This window comes from the organism of the source record quoted next, unplaced genomic scaffold (assembly GCF_019419815.1).
Source record: "Pyrus x bretschneideri cultivar Hongxiangsu unplaced genomic scaffold, Pyrus_bretschneideri_v1 Contig56, whole genome shotgun sequence".
Taxonomy (NCBI): Eukaryota; Viridiplantae; Streptophyta; class Magnoliopsida; order Rosales; family Rosaceae; genus Pyrus; species Pyrus x bretschneideri.
The window spans coordinates 1,833,070-1,848,294 of record NW_025999794.1 but is presented as its reverse complement, the minus strand read 5'-3'; the positions used below and the strand labels follow the sequence as shown (position 1 = coordinate 1,848,294).

Here is a 15,225-nt window from a genome sequence, read left to right as displayed (position 1 = left end):
CAGCTGCTTAGTGCCTAGGAGGCGCTAGGCGGGGATTTTTAGAACAGTGGTTTACAATCTTTGAGGATAGATTTCGATCAGATTTTTAATGAATGTCGACATGCCACGTGGCATTATCTACAACTTCATCCTTACTTTTTCCTCCTTATAAACCCACCATCTATCCTAAGAAATCACACACCAAAATCAAAACTTCTATCATTATTCATAGTTTCTACTTTCTGCTTCCTTCTTACAATGTCTTCTTCAAGGATGCTGTGGGAAATCGATGAGTAAGACAAATAATTGTTTAAGCAAGGGGAAGAAATGTTCAATCTCCAGGTGGGCGAAAATGAGATGGAAGAGGAAGATGATGAGGAGCGTAGAAGGAGAGATGACGAAGCAAGAAGCCAAAGGGCCTCACATTCCCGTTGAGTCATCCAAGTTTTGGCTCAGATCTCCAGGCCCAGCCATTCCGCAAACATTGATAGAAGTAAGCAACGACGAGATACAGATCTATTGGATGATTATTTTGTTCGTAACAGTACATTCCCTTATATGTCCCCCCTTTGTTTTCTTATATATCTTACTGTTTTGAACTTTTGAGTTAAATTTTTATAAACCATCCACATTAATAGCTCATTCTTTTCAAAATTTGTAGGAACTAGCTGAAACTGTTATTGAGGAAAAGTTTGATAAAAAAACCTCTACGTAATGAAGATGAAGATCAACTTGGGAACAATAAGTAAGAATATCTACATTCAGTAATATGTTCATAATCTATCTACAATATTTTGAACATGAGCAGTTTAAGTTGTCAATCTTTTGATCATTGTAATATGTTGCTAATTTAGCCTTCTCAAATAATATACATGTAAATAGCAATATATAAAACATGTTATATATGTAATCAATATCATCTTAAAAGGTGTTCTTAAACCCACAGCAGAACGCAGGCATTCGTGCTTGAAAGAACTATGAACCAAAAATTCGCAGATATTTGGTTAAGTTGATGGCTTCGTTATTTGGTTAAGTAAACGGTGTTCTCAAATTGCCTTTCTCGATTAAGAATTTCGAAACTACGTTATTTTAAAAATGTATTTTAAAAGAAATAAGTGATAAAATAAAAAAGAGCCAAGCGTATGCAGTTGACAAGAGAAGCAAATAATAACGAAATTCATTATTTTCAAAATATATTTTAATAAAAATAAATGATAAAATAAAAAAGCCAAGCATATGCACGTTGCAAGACGGTAGTAATGATATAACACGGCATTAGCCACGGAGCTTTCAATCACCGAATCCCCTCGTTTTCATCGAAAGCATTACTCTTGATATCTCCCTACCTTCTTCTCTTTTGTCTCTCACTCACTGCTTTCTTCACCATCAACCCATCCGCCTCTGCTTCTTCGTTCACTCTGCTCTTCTTCTGGGACAATTGAACAACGATATTTCCCTCTCCACACCCATTTTCTTTATCTTTTTATCTTTTCAGAATGGCAGAAAGATCCCATTTTTCTGATTAATGTACTCTCTTGTTTGATTGAGTCGAATACCAAATTTTGTTTTTGTTCTTGTTGTTCTGAAGTGGTAGTGACATTGACGCTGGTTTTTGTTCATTTGGCGTAACTGGGTTTACTTAGGTCCCCTTCTTTTCGAAAATGGATGCCACAATGCCCATTTGTAAGACTGTCACTCCAACTCCCGTAAGTACCTCTCTTACTCACATCTGTTTATTTTTTGGAATTGTGTCTGGGTTTTGAATCTTGGGTTGTATTCTGATTAGCCGCAATTGGATTGTGTTGTGATTACTGAATCATGCAAGGTTGATGGTTTTGCTTATATATTTATTGAAACGGATCCGCTTCGCAAATGCGTATCAGTTAGTTAATTGAAGGTTTGGCTTAAGTTCTTATGCTCTTAATCATGTAAGATAAATTTCATCTTTATCTTCGCTTTTGTAGAAAAGATCAAAACCTTAACTCATTTGGGAAAAGTAAACTATCGGAATTCCTAGATAAATGGAATTTATAAATCAATGAGGCCTGCTTGTTATATGGTCTTCAGTATCCGTTCCCTTTTTCTTCTATTGTGATCTCCGGACCTGTTTCGTATTTTAATTATAATCTTTTACATTTGGCTATGGTTTTCTTATGTCATTGACAGGGTTCATTTTTTTGGAGAACTAGAGAGATCCGAAGTTCCCAATGTAGCTTTATGGTAGGAAATAAAGTCAGCTTTCTAAGGCAGAGAGCTCAGGGTGCTCAAGTTTGTTTTAAATCCAGGAAGCATGGGGGAGCTCTCCATGCTACATGTCGTGCTGAAAAAATTCTGGTGGCAAACAGAGGAGAAATTGCTGTTCGCATTATTAGAACTGCCCATGAAATGGGAATACCTTGTGTGGCAGTTTACTCGACAATAGATAAGGATGCACTTCATGTGAAATTGGCTGATGAATCAGTTTGTATTGGTGAAGCTGCAAGCAGTCAGTCGTAAGTAGTTGATAATGATAAATTTTGTTTATCCTTCATCTCAGTTTCTGTCACAGAGGGTATTGATTTTATCTGTGCATTTTGATCGGTCTTTCTACAGGTACTTAGTTGTTCCAAATGTTTTATCTGCTGCCATCAGTCGGAAATGTACAATGCTGCATCCGGGATACGGTTTCCTTGCTGAGAATGCATCTTTTGTTGAAATGTGCAGAGAACATGGAATCAACTTTATTGGGCCTAAGGTAAAAAGGAACATAAAATCTTCAAGCCAAGACTTTTTGATATTATTCTCTTTATTCAAAATTTAACATGGAAACTTCCTCAACAACAGATAAAAATTAAAACTTAAATCTAACCATGATTAGTTAATGTGAATACAACTAATAGGGGCATAAGAAAATTGTAGATTGCATATAAACATTTGTTAAACTTTTCCAACAAATTAAGGACTTAAGTCTAAACTTTCTCTAACAATCAAGGACTTTGCCCATGTGGATAAGTTTGCAAATCTTGTATTCATAGTTGGGCTGTTTTAATGGATTTTGTCCTTGGTTGTAAGGATAAATGTGCTACAAGTCTAGGGAAGTTAAAGTTTTGGCAGGGTCTAGATATTGACACACCCCTTTTTACTTCTCACACACCCTCTTAACTTCCGGCCGTCAGATCGATTGAATAAAAGAAGATCAAAGCACAGAAATTAATAAGGAGTGTGAGAAGTAAAAAGGGGTGTGTGGATGTCACACCCCTTAATTTAGTGTTCATATACCAAAATCTCATGGAAATTCAGATTGATATATTGACAATCTTTTTTGGTGAATAGTAATGGATGGAAATTTTACATTATATTCAACTTGGATTGAAAATATTTCTACCTTGCTTAAACAAACTTTTGGTCTTTTTTTTTTTTTTTTTTTTGAGTCGCTTTTTAATTTGTTTTTATACATTATATTGCATTTTAATTTTTAACACTTTCTGTTCTGTGTTTCCCATGTCCTAGAGTGATTAGTAATTATTAGGTCATGGACATATGAGCACATGACTCTTATGTTTGGTTGCTTATTCTTTAATTCATGCTCTCATGTGGAACAAATGCTTGCCATTTTGGTCACGTTTTGCAGCCTGATAGCATCCGTGTTATGGGTGATAAATCGTCTGCCAGGGACACAATGAAGAAAGCTGGCGTTCCAACTGTACCAGGAAGTGATGGATTACTACAGGTATCTCCTTCAATTCTAGGTATTTTACTTTTCAATACCTCCAGAACTAGGTGCTGCTATGGAATTAATTTTGTATTATTTGTTACAACGGGTTATTATTTTTCCTACAGAGCACAGGGGAAGGAATCAGGCTTGCAGATGAGATTGGTTTTCCTGTTATGATCAAGGTAAAGTATCATGTCTTCTTTATCTCATTCTAATTAAAACTCGTTATACTTCACTGTATCTGAGAGTTTACAGTGCACACCCTTTCATGTTTAACTCTCAAAATTCAAAAGTTAACATATTAATGTACCAAATTGAATTATTATTATTATTTTTTTTTGGTTTAAAGAAACTAATTGTTTAATATGAGAATTATTTATTAATTACATTTCAATTGTAAAATGAGTGAATACATGCCCGTTTACATAGAATGGTTGCTCAAGAGTTTTATATGTTTGAAAAGGAAAGACAGAGGCTACCCAATTATACATAGTGCTATACTATGAAAGATTTACCATTAAGCTGGGTACTTTTAAATTTTAGAGCATCTCCAATGGAGGTAGCATTTAGGTAGCAAAGTCATTTTGCTATGCCACGTAGGAAAAACGCACCCCCAGTAGAGGTAGCAATCCAATTCACAAAGTAAAGAATTAGCAACTGACCTTGTATATGCCCCACAAGATGGGATAAAGTTAAGATATTAGTATTTTAAAGTGAAAGAGAGGATTTGAAGAGTTGGTAAGAGTGGGTTGTAGTGACAAATTATTAAAGTAGCATAAAAGTGTCAAATGGGTTATCAAAGGACACTTTTAAAAAAATTTTTGCTAATTCCTTTGGACATAATAGGTTTTAAAACATGGAGTTGCTAAGAAAGACATCAGTTGGTGGCTTGTAATTGTTACCTCTGATTTTTGGAGGAGGTTGTTCTATCATTTAGCAGAAAAAATAAATCTGGCAGATTGTTTACCAATGTGTTATTTATTTGCTTGAATGAATCAGACATGTAACTTGTAGGACTTCATTAAATTAATCATAAAGTTTATGAAATCAGTGATTATTTTAATATTGTGACTTTCCTAGAAACATCCCTGTACTTCGTGTTAGCGAAAGCCAATGTACAATTGTATGTGTTATTTCTTTGTTTCTCTTAAGTGATAAGCATAATTTGCTATTGAAGGCAACAGCAGGAGGTGGAGGACGTGGCATGCGTCTTGCTAAAGAACCTGAGGAGTTTGTGAAGCTGTTACAGGTAAAGCACCTAGTGTATTATTTTCCTATTTTTGTTGCTATAGTGATGCCTTTTTTAGTTCTTGTTCTTTGATAGGATTTCCTGCCTCATCTTTGAAGGCATATTTGAAGTTTTTTGTTATATAGGTTTATCCTGCAAACTGAATTGTTTGTTTCTTAGTTTAGTTGACCTAGTTATCTGTAAACCGATTTTATATTTTTGTATTCTGTTGTTGCTTCCATGTCATAATTTTCTGCCTCAATTTGATTGTTTGCAGCAAGCAAAAAGTGAGGCTGCAGCTGCTTTTGGAAATGATGGAGTTTATTTGGAAAAGTACATCCAAAATCCTAGACACATTGAATTTCAGGTACTGTACTTGCAAAAGTTTGTGTAAAATTCATGGTCATCATTCTTACTCCGGTTATTTTATGATAATTGACAACATGCAATCTCTTGATTCTCCCTTGTAAATACAGGTCTTAGCAGATAAATATGGAAATGTTGTTCACTTTGGGGAGCGAGATTGCAGCATCCAGGTACTTTAAATGGCCTTATTGGCTGCATTGATCTCTTTGAAGGTTACATTTGTAGTTTCTAGAAAACAGCTTTCTGCGTATGGTTTAGTTCTGAATTCTTCAATGGAAGCAAAAATGTCATAACCTTACCGTATAACTAACTCTTAGTAACTCTAGGATGTTTATCCTCTATTCCATTCTGAGAAATGTAAAATTCAATGACACCTGCCATATTGTTTATCATGTTTTGAATGTGACCATCGCAGAGAAGGAATCAAAAGCTGCTGGAAGAAGCACCCTCCCCTGCATTGACTCCGGAATTGCGAAAAGCTATGGGTGATGCAGCAGTTGCTGCAGCAGCATTGATTGGTTACATTGGAGTTGGAACCGTTGAATTCCTTTTGGATGAAAGAGGTTCCTTCTACTTCATGGAAATGAACACTCGGATTCAGGTTCAATTAATCTTTTGACGACAGATTTGACTTGTAGATAATTTTGTTTAGTTTTGTTGAACTAAAATTTTTCGCCAATTGAACCACAGGTTGAGCATCCTGTGACAGAAATGATTTCATCTGTTGACTTGATTGAAGAACAAATTCGTGTAGCTATGGGAGAGAAGCTCCGATACACACAGGTAATTGTAGTAAAGTAGTTTTGAAGATGCATACGACGCTTTCTGTTCAACGTCTCATGGAGGTAGCTCATTCTGTAGGATGAGATAGTGCTCAGAGGACATTCAATTGAATGTCGTATCAATGCAGAAGATGCTTTTAAAGGATTCCGACCTGGGCCAGGTATGTGTACCTATGTTCTGGTTCCCATGGTAATTGCTGAGTACATAATGACACATGTGGACACTTGGTGTATTTCTGTTTTGTTATCTGATATGGCCAACCCCTGATGTCATAAGTTCTAAGTCAGTTCAGCACTTAATGATTTCCATTGATTTGATTGTTTTTCTAAATATTCGTAATCTTCTGCCTTTTTTACAGGAAGAATAACAGCCTACTTACCATCTGGAGGTCCCTTTGTTAGAATGGATAGCCATGTTTATCCCAATTATGTGGTTCCTCCAAACTATGATTCCCTTCTTGGAAAGGTTTGTGGACCAACAAACCATTGCTAGCCATTGTTGCTCATATGCATGTACAATATAAAATTTTAACTTTCAAGTTTCTTGTTCCACTGACTTCGGAAATGCTTTCCTATTGTAGCTTATTGTATGGGCACCAACAAGAGAAAAGGCAATTGAACGAATGAAGAGGGCTCTTGACGACACTATTATAACAGGTAATAATAAAGTAACTGTCGAAATCGTTCTATTTTAGTTACTTGTTCTTCACTTTGTATACAATAAAATTATGTATGAGCCAATTTCTTTAGTTATGGCCATGAATTAGATAGCTGATATATGTATATATATCTCTATATTCATGGCTGCTAATGTAGATATTGCCCTTATGCCGCAGGTGTTCCGACAACCATTGAATATCATAAACTTATCCTTGATATAGAGGATTTCAAAAATGGCAAAGTTGATACTGCTTTTATCCCAAAGCATGAGGATGAGTTACAAGCGGTAAGAAGCTAGTGTAATACTTATAAGTTTACCAGTGAGGTTTCGAATTTTCATTCTGAATTTTCATTGTTATTTTTGTGTGCATTAAGACAACTGGAATTTTCATTCTGAATTTTCATTGTTTTTACTCAGCACAATTATTTTTAGAGAACTTTAACGAATAGCTTCCGGTACTGTTCACTTTAACAAAAAATCACATTTTTACATTAAAAAGTCAATTCTGGTATTATTCACTTTACCCTTTATTTTGTCCTTATCCTTAAAACTTAAAGTTTTCAAGTCCTTTTATTAAGTTTTCTTTATTTTTATACTTTTCAGAGAAGAAAAGTTCGTTACATTTTATTGGATTACTATTTTTTGTGCTGGTGTTGGGTTTGCATTCATCAAAGTTTTGTTATGTATACTTATTCCCTTTCATGTGCCCACAGCCCCAGCATTTGGTGCCTGCAGCTCCCAAAGAACTAGCTGGTGCATCTGCTTAGACGGACAGAGCCCGAATTGGTGCAATTTGGTCTGTCAACCACAATTGAAAGGGGGCAAATCATTAGCTTTTTTTTTTTTCATTATATATTTATTTACATTTTTTTTTTCGGTATTTTAGTTATTTTCATTGTGGCCTTGTTATTACTTATTAGCCCTGGTAACATTATAGAGAGCGATGAAGTCGAACTTGTTCAAGTTTGATATCTTTTCTGCGGGAAAAGAGGTGGATTAAAGCTTCAAGCTTAATCAAAATGGATGTAAAAACCAAATTAAAAGTTTATTTTGCAAGAAAACTTCGGGTTTTCTATTTGGTGAATAAGAGCTTAAGAGTGTGAGCTTGGACCAAATATGTAAACTCATAGTGAGGCACGGGTTAGTGAATTCAATTGGGCTCGAGTTTTGTTGCCTCAAGACTTGGAAATTTTCTAAAGTCAAGTGAGCTTGAAACTCAAAACAAATTAATTCAAGTCATGCAGCTTGAATGGGTTATTTGTCCTCTTATTCGCATATTCGATTGGAATATGGAATTAGGCTTTGTTTGGAAGTGAATTGGGCCCAGTCAAAATTGCGCCTTCGACTGCAATGCGAGTTATGTATTCAGTTGGAATATGGGTTGGGCTTTTTAACTAGAAAAGCAATTGAAGCATTCGACTAGAAAGCAAGGGGACACGCTTCTGGGTGTCGGGTTGGGCTTACTTTTGGAATCCCACTAACAACAAAGTTGCCAGGGTTTTGCAACAATAGGGATTGAGGCTTCATTTTCAGCCTCCATATGATGTACACATGTTGATTATGAAAAATCACACACTGCAGTTTTCTATTTAATATGAATAAAACTAGATTAAAGGGGTTTATGCATCATGCTAATTTTCGAATCGTGAGACTTTCGCAAAATTGTAAAAAATAGAATGATATATGAAAAAAAAAATTCACATAAGCAATAAAGAAAATAGTATAATCGGGTTCGTGCTTCATGGGATATTTAACATATAATTATGGGTTTGGAATGAACTTGAAATCATGAAGCCAAATACTTACTTCAAAACGCAAAATTGAAACTACTTTCAAAATTTAGAGAAACTGAAAGTTTGCTGCCAAGGGGTGAGAGAAACCAAATTGCAGGATTTTATTCTGTTAAGAGCAAAAGTATTGATAACATGTTGTAGAAGAAAATAATTTGAGAGAGAATGAAAGAATTCGATTAGAGAATTTCTTAGTGTGTTACAAGGTGCAGCATATCCACCTTTCTATAGTGGTGTGGCTATCAATCTAGGGTTTCTTCCCCTTTGAATTATACTTTTAGTTTTTCAGATTTTATGTTTTTTTTTCAATTTTATTTTATCTTTAAAATCCACATAAGCATACATGTCGTTTAATGAATAAATAAGAACAATTGGATGTCATGTAATCAAAAGGCTTAAAAGAGTGTAAAAGTATTTGTAAAAATATTTGTCCTTTGATCCTATCCCATACACACACACTATGTTAGGTCGGCCGCTCAGGAATGTAATTGGTAGCTTAGCTTAGATAACCCTAGATTAGATTTAATGTCCCACTAGGCGCCCCTCCATTTCTTCCCAAACTGAGCACAGCTGATGTGGCATCTTTGTGGTATCCTTGTGGCACTAATGGCCTTGCCAGAAGAGTGGTAACCATAATTTTAATGAACCGACATTTAAATATATATAACATATATGCATCCACTTATGCATCCACTTACCCTTCTGGTGGTTAGAAGTATGTGGTGTGGCCACCACTATTCCCTCTATGTATCTGTGTGCAAAACCATCTTTGAACAAACAAGATAATGCCAGTTTAATCATTCATGGGCTCTTAAGATAATACCAAAAGCAGTCAGCAGTGTGAAAGTTCTATAAATACTCACATAATCTGGAGTCTCTTACTACACCAATCCAACCCGCAAGAATTAAGTTGGCATATAGTTTCTTTCGAACTCCGAGGCCCAGGCATGTCTTCCATTGGCGCTAGTTATGCAGGGGTTTATCTGATGCAGAAGCGGCAGAAGGAGAAAACGGAGAAGAATAATAAGAAGAAGAAGAACGATGAGGAACACGTTGAAGAGACCAGTAAAGTCTCTGCAGTACATGGTCATGGAAGGAATAATAACAAGAAGATCCATCCTGGAAATTATCATGCTCCCAACATTACTTCTGCAGGTCCAGTAGAGGAAGGCAATAACAACTAATTATGCATCGAACGTTCATGCATGCATGAATGGCGCTTTAGTGTGTCACTGTGTGAGATAGGGATGTGTTTCTAAGTTCGTACACATCATGAAACGTGTGACTGTGTGATAGGGATGTGTTTCTAAGTTTGTACAAATCATTTTGCATGCTTGTTGCTTGCTTATTCTTCAAGTGTTCATTATGCTCGTGTGACTTGTATTTTCAAAGTTTCAAAGTTATTCAGCTTATTCATTTCACCAATCTTCTTGGACTAAAACCTTATTAGTTTTCAGTTTTTTATCAAGGTCCTTGACTTTTCTACACCTTAGTGCATATTAGTATTAAATGTATTTATGTATCACCAATTCTAATTTTTTTTTAATTTAAAAATCAAAATTTGCAATTACCTATAAAAAAAAGTTATAGATATAAAAACCACAACTTAGAAGTCACTACAAGATCATGGTCTGCCCTAAAAAAAATTATGTACATATAAGAAAAATAATTGAAACATATATAACTATGGGTACATTCATCAAATTACCGAAAAGAATAATGTACCACAAAACATTCATAGATTCTTCTAACCCAAAAACGTGGATACATTCTTTGGAAAAAAAAATGTACCAAAAGTGATCTATTGACAAATGGATGCATTTACAACGAAAAACAAATACATATAATGATATGTCGGGATATGGGTACATAAAATGCAACAACCAAATGAAGAGTGCCTATATTATGTAGAACACGTACTAAAACAAGCCAAAAACATTGTATGGTATGTATAATGAAATTTAAGCAATAAAACAAAATTGCACCCGAAAAAATATATGTATTGAGAAACTGAATTGTACCCGTAATATGTAAGTGTAGACAACCACATATTAAACAATAAATATTAATATCAGTTAATAATAAAAAAAAAATAAAATAAAATCAAAAAGAAGAAAAAAATTGATGACTGAACTGAGTTGTGTTGAGGTGCTACACAGCACAGTGTGTCGAAAGTATGGGGAAGACAAAGAAACAAGAATAGATAGAGATGATTCAGAAAGAAGGTGAGAAATAGAATGTAACATTTAAGAATATAATAAATTTAGATTGATAATTAATTGCTTTAAATTTAGGAGATAAACATTAAATTTAAGGTTTTTTTTTTTTTTTTTTAAAGTTAATATAAATGTTCAGTTGGTAAGTTAAATGGTGACTTGGACAAAGTCAAAGGACTTTGATAAAAAATTGAAAACTAATAAGGTTTCAATCAGCCACTCAATACTACGGTCTAACGCAAAGTTACGGCTCAAAAAACATAAGTTGCCCATTATGCATGATCAAAGATTATTAAGGAATTCTCAAGGTAAAATGATGAAACGAATGTTATTCGAGACTGAACAATATTCATACAATTTGGATCAGCTTGAACATGAATATATATATATGGATGTAATTGAGAACATGTTGTACGAGTGCACATAAGTACAGTTTATAAATGTTCTAAAAACCTAAGGCATTGTTTAGTATAAAGGATTAGATTGGAACAGATAATTCTCTAAATTCAAGGTACTTTGATGGTAGAGGAAAATGGTTTTTCATTTTGAGGGGATTTAACAGATGATGAAAACTCATCCCTTTTAATCCTTCCATTCCTTCTTTAAGCATAGCTTAAAAATTGTTCTCTATTCAAATCCAATCTCTTATACCAAACGAGACCAACGACATATAGAGGGCACTGTAATATAAACCTTAAAAACCTTTTTCTAGAAGCATATAGAGAAGTTTTTAGTTGTCCTCTATCATGTTTTTTATTTATTTATTTTTTTTTGTTTGTAGGTAGTGAACATTTAGAGACATTAGTTGAATAGAAACAAATACAAGATACTCACAGCTAAGGTTCTAAAAGATGCTCGGCACTAGTCAAGCGGCAGGCTGAAGCCTAGCACCAAGATGGCTAGGCGGGGCCTAGGCGGACTAGGCAAATTTAAGTAAATCTATTATATTTCGTGTAAATAAGTATCTATTTATACTTAAAATATATATAATTTCATCATAAACTACAAAATAGAATGACATAGATATTATGAAGTATTGGACAAAATGAAAACATGGAGAACAAGCATATAATGTGTGTTTATTTAAGTATTCAACAAGCTTTTACAATTTATTGAAAAATAAATAAAATGCCAAATGAAAGCCATCTATTTTTTGTCCAAGTGAGTCGCAATCTAGCCGGTACCTAGGCGGGTGTCTAGACAGTCTAGCCGGCTGCCTCAACAAGTCTAAGTGCCCTTTCTTAATTTTTAAATGCCTAACCCTTAATCGTGACGGTGACCAGCCGCCTAATGTCGGATTTTTAGAACAGTGTTCACAGCACCACACCTACGTGACTCACACTGTTCTGCCAATCACACTGAAAATTCACCGTGAGATGGCGTGGTAATTTGCCGCTAAGGTAACCCTATTGTGATGTCCAACTAGGCAGGGGCCCTCAGTTTCTTCACTCAATAAACAAAACTGATGTGGAGTTAAGCTTTGTGGCCTCCTTGTGGCCTTAATTTGCCACGAGATGTAGTGGCAGCAGTGGTATCCTAATTATAATGAACCGTCATTTAGTTATGTGTAACATGCACGATGCATTCATCCACTTGTACTTCTAGTGGGTGGAGAAGATTGTGGTTTGCGCATGCATCACTATTCCTTTTGTTATGTGAACATGCATCTTGGAACAAAAAAGATAATACCAGTTTAATCACTCACTTCACTGGTGCTTTTAACATATATATATATATATATATATATATAATTATAGCAATACTCCTAGTACGTAGTCGCTATCAGTATGCCACCAGATCATTAATTAATTAATATATATTATACGTGTTATATATGTTAATTACTTTTAAGTTGTTTTGTGTTTTCCAGCCATGCCTTCCGTTGGCGCTAGCTGGCTTTGTTGCTGGGGTTTATGTGATGCAGAAAAGACGCGTAAGCTATTTAAGTACCCTCGAGAAGAGTAGACTCGCAGCTTCCCTCAGCGAAAAGACCTTATTATTATATTTGTAAAGTGTTCTAGTATTGCTCAAGAGACCAAAGTCATGGTAGGAATAAGAAGATCCATCCAGGAAATTTTCAGGCCCCGATCGAATATCACTGGTTTGGTACGTAGAGCAGAGGCAGCTGACAATATTTAATCAAGCTTTATATAGTTATGACTTGTAAATGATCATGTTTGTTTTGTCTTAATTTTACACTGCTGCAAGTTTCAGCCGGTAGCAGTTTTCCACTTAGCATGGGCTCGCTTGTACGTAGTTATTATCTACAGTTACATTTGCAAGTGACCGCTAATACGCTCGTGTAACTTGTGATTTTTCAAATTTTAGGGAAATTTTATATAAACCAATCATCAACTCAATCGAAAAAACCCTAGCTTACAATTATGCAATATATATAGTTTCTTTATTGGGTGGCGCCATCCACATCCATTTATACATCTCTCGTACTCATTGTTAATTTCTAATGTTAATCTTCTTTAATTCGTTCAATTCAATGCAGAAAATTAAAACAGATGTGTAGATAGCATCACTTTTTATTTTATATACAACCTAATGAATGGATCTTGTCAAGCAATAGCATTCAACGGCTAACTAATTAGTAAGTTACTACAATGTCAGTCACAATTTTACTTTTGTCATATAAACCGCTCTTTTATGTTTTTCATTCGAAGATTGTTGATGCATAACATCAGTGAGACTTTGGAACAATGTAAAGTGTCAAATTTGTGACCTTCACCCGATTACTTCTATCACCTGATGTGCATAATACGTAACTAGATGGAGATAGGGAAGCAAACACAAGATGTACGTGGTTCATCCTAAGTCTGACTACGTCTACGGAGTAGAGGAGTTCTCATTAATAGTGAATAGTTTACACAAATACATAAGTTTAAGCATAATTATCATCAGTGGGTTCTTAATGACTAGTTTAAGTACAATAATGATATTAGGGATTAATTGTAGTAGAATGGTCTCCTTTTATAGTTGAGGAGAGTCTTTAGCTTTTGTCCACGATCAATGTGGGACTCTATGAGCTTTATTCTGATGTTGAAATGTGTCGCGCTGTGATTGGCCTCCTGGTTGGAGAGAAACTCTTGTGCTTCGGCAGGGATGCCTCAACATGAACCTCTCAATGGGTACTTGAAGGTATCACGTTGACCGGTGCTCTGTAGTTTCAGGATTAGTCAAGTATGGTACAAACAGTGCTCCCCTAAGTTCCCGAGTGAGGAAAGCTTCTCGGTTAGGGACTTGACAAATCCAAGTCACTAAGTAATCACGAAACTTCTGATTACCGAGGTGTAGTAGCATATAGTAAGAGTCCCCCAAGTCTTCGGGTGAGGAAAGTTGCTGAAGTCGGTGTCTTGCTAGTAGCCAAGTTATCAAGATAACAAAGCTTCATTTGTGATATCACATATCTTCATATATGTCTCAACCCGTAAATATTTCAAACTAGTTTGAACTTCACAAATGCCCAACAATTTTATTTTTTAAAAGCCCAATTATTTCTTGATTCATGTTGAGAAGTAAGGTAAGAATAAAATAGAATAAGGCCCAAGTTTAGAAAGCCCAACCCGTTTCCCCTTGCTCCAGCTCAAATTTAATGTGAGGCCCAAGGAAGGGGTGGCCTGCGCCTATTTTCACTTTTGTTTCAGTTTCTGTTTAATTGTTAAGCCCAAGGAAAGAGAGGCCCGGTGCCTATTTGCTGGCAGCCTTTCTCCTTTTCCTTTTTTTTTTTTTTTTTTTTTAACAGTAGCCCAACCTACCTTTGTTTCTTCTTTCTTTCTTTTTTCTTTTATTATTTTTTTTTACAGCAGTCCAGCCCACCTTTGTTTCTTCTTTCTTTTTTTTTTGTTTTTTTAATATTTGCTAGGCCCGGCCTAGCTCCCCTTTTAAGTGAAGCCGAAGACCAACGCCCCTTTAGGCTGCCTTTTTTTTTTTTTTTTCACGTGCCCAAGAAAAGGAGGAGGCTCGGTGCCTTAAGGCCATCTCCAACCGAGGGTTGGCCAAAGGGCTTGTTTTAGCCTCTAGCCTTCCAAGATATTAATATTTTAATGAACAGTATAGGGCCATATTTGCCTTCATCTCCAACCAAGGGCCAAAGGGCCATAAGGCTTGTTTTAGCCCTGTCACAAAAAATCGTCTCCAATTGAGGGCCAAAGGGCCAAACATAATTTATTATTTAAAAACTACAACTAAATTCAAATCCAACGGCTAAGTGACGTCAGCATGATGTCATCTAGTCGTTGGTAGCTGACATCATATGAAATTTTTTTTGTAAAATAGAAGTTATAGGAAAAAAATAGAATTTAAAAATAATATGAAACAAATTTTGTAAAATAGAAGTTATAGGAAAAAAATAGAATTTAAAAAAAAATATGAAACAAATTTTGTGAAATAGAAGTTATAGGAAAAAATGGAATTTAAAAAAATATGAAACAAATTTTGTAAAATAGAAGTTATAGGAAAAAAAATATAATTTAAAAAAAAATATGAAACAAATTTTGTAAA

General features: G+C 35.0%; 1 protein-coding gene across 2 annotated transcripts; it reads left to right on the top strand.

The window, feature by feature from the left end:
• The first annotated feature begins 1,252 nt into the window (after window positions 1–1,252).
• LOC125471079 (biotin carboxylase 1, chloroplastic-like) lies at window positions 1,253–7,825 on the top strand. Of its 2 annotated transcripts, XM_048570953.1 has the most exons (16): window positions 1,253–1,427; window positions 1,623–1,685; window positions 2,146–2,471; window positions 2,572–2,713; window positions 3,590–3,688; window positions 3,799–3,855; window positions 4,851–4,922; window positions 5,179–5,268; window positions 5,378–5,437; window positions 5,683–5,868; window positions 5,958–6,050; window positions 6,129–6,210; window positions 6,409–6,515; window positions 6,631–6,706; window positions 6,886–6,995; window positions 7,424–7,825. In XM_048570953.1, exons 2-16 carry the CDS (start codon window positions 1,641–1,643, stop codon window positions 7,475–7,477), a joined length of 1,599 nt encoding a protein of 532 aa, XP_048426910.1. In that variant the 5' UTR covers window positions 1,253–1,427; window positions 1,623–1,640; the 3' UTR covers window positions 7,478–7,825. The 2 variants fall into 2 exon arrangements, with proteins under 2 accessions (XP_048426910.1, XP_048426911.1); XM_048570954.1 differs by lacking the exons at window positions 1,253–1,427; window positions 1,623–1,685 and adding an exon at window positions 1,827–1,876.
• The last annotated feature ends 7,400 nt before the right edge of the window (window positions 7,826–15,225 follow it).

Coding starts and splice junctions, on each gene's coding strand:
- LOC125471079 (XM_048570953.1), top strand. CDS start 1,641: ATGGATGCCACAATGCCCATTTGTAAGACTGTCACTCCAACTCCC. Junction 2,714..3,589: donor TCAACTTTATTGGGCCTAAG/GTAAAAAGGAAC, acceptor CACGTTTTGCAG/CCTGATAGCATCCGTGTTAT. Junction 3,689..3,798: donor GAAGTGATGGATTACTACAG/GTATCTCCTTCA, acceptor TTTTTCCTACAG/AGCACAGGGGAAGGAATCAG.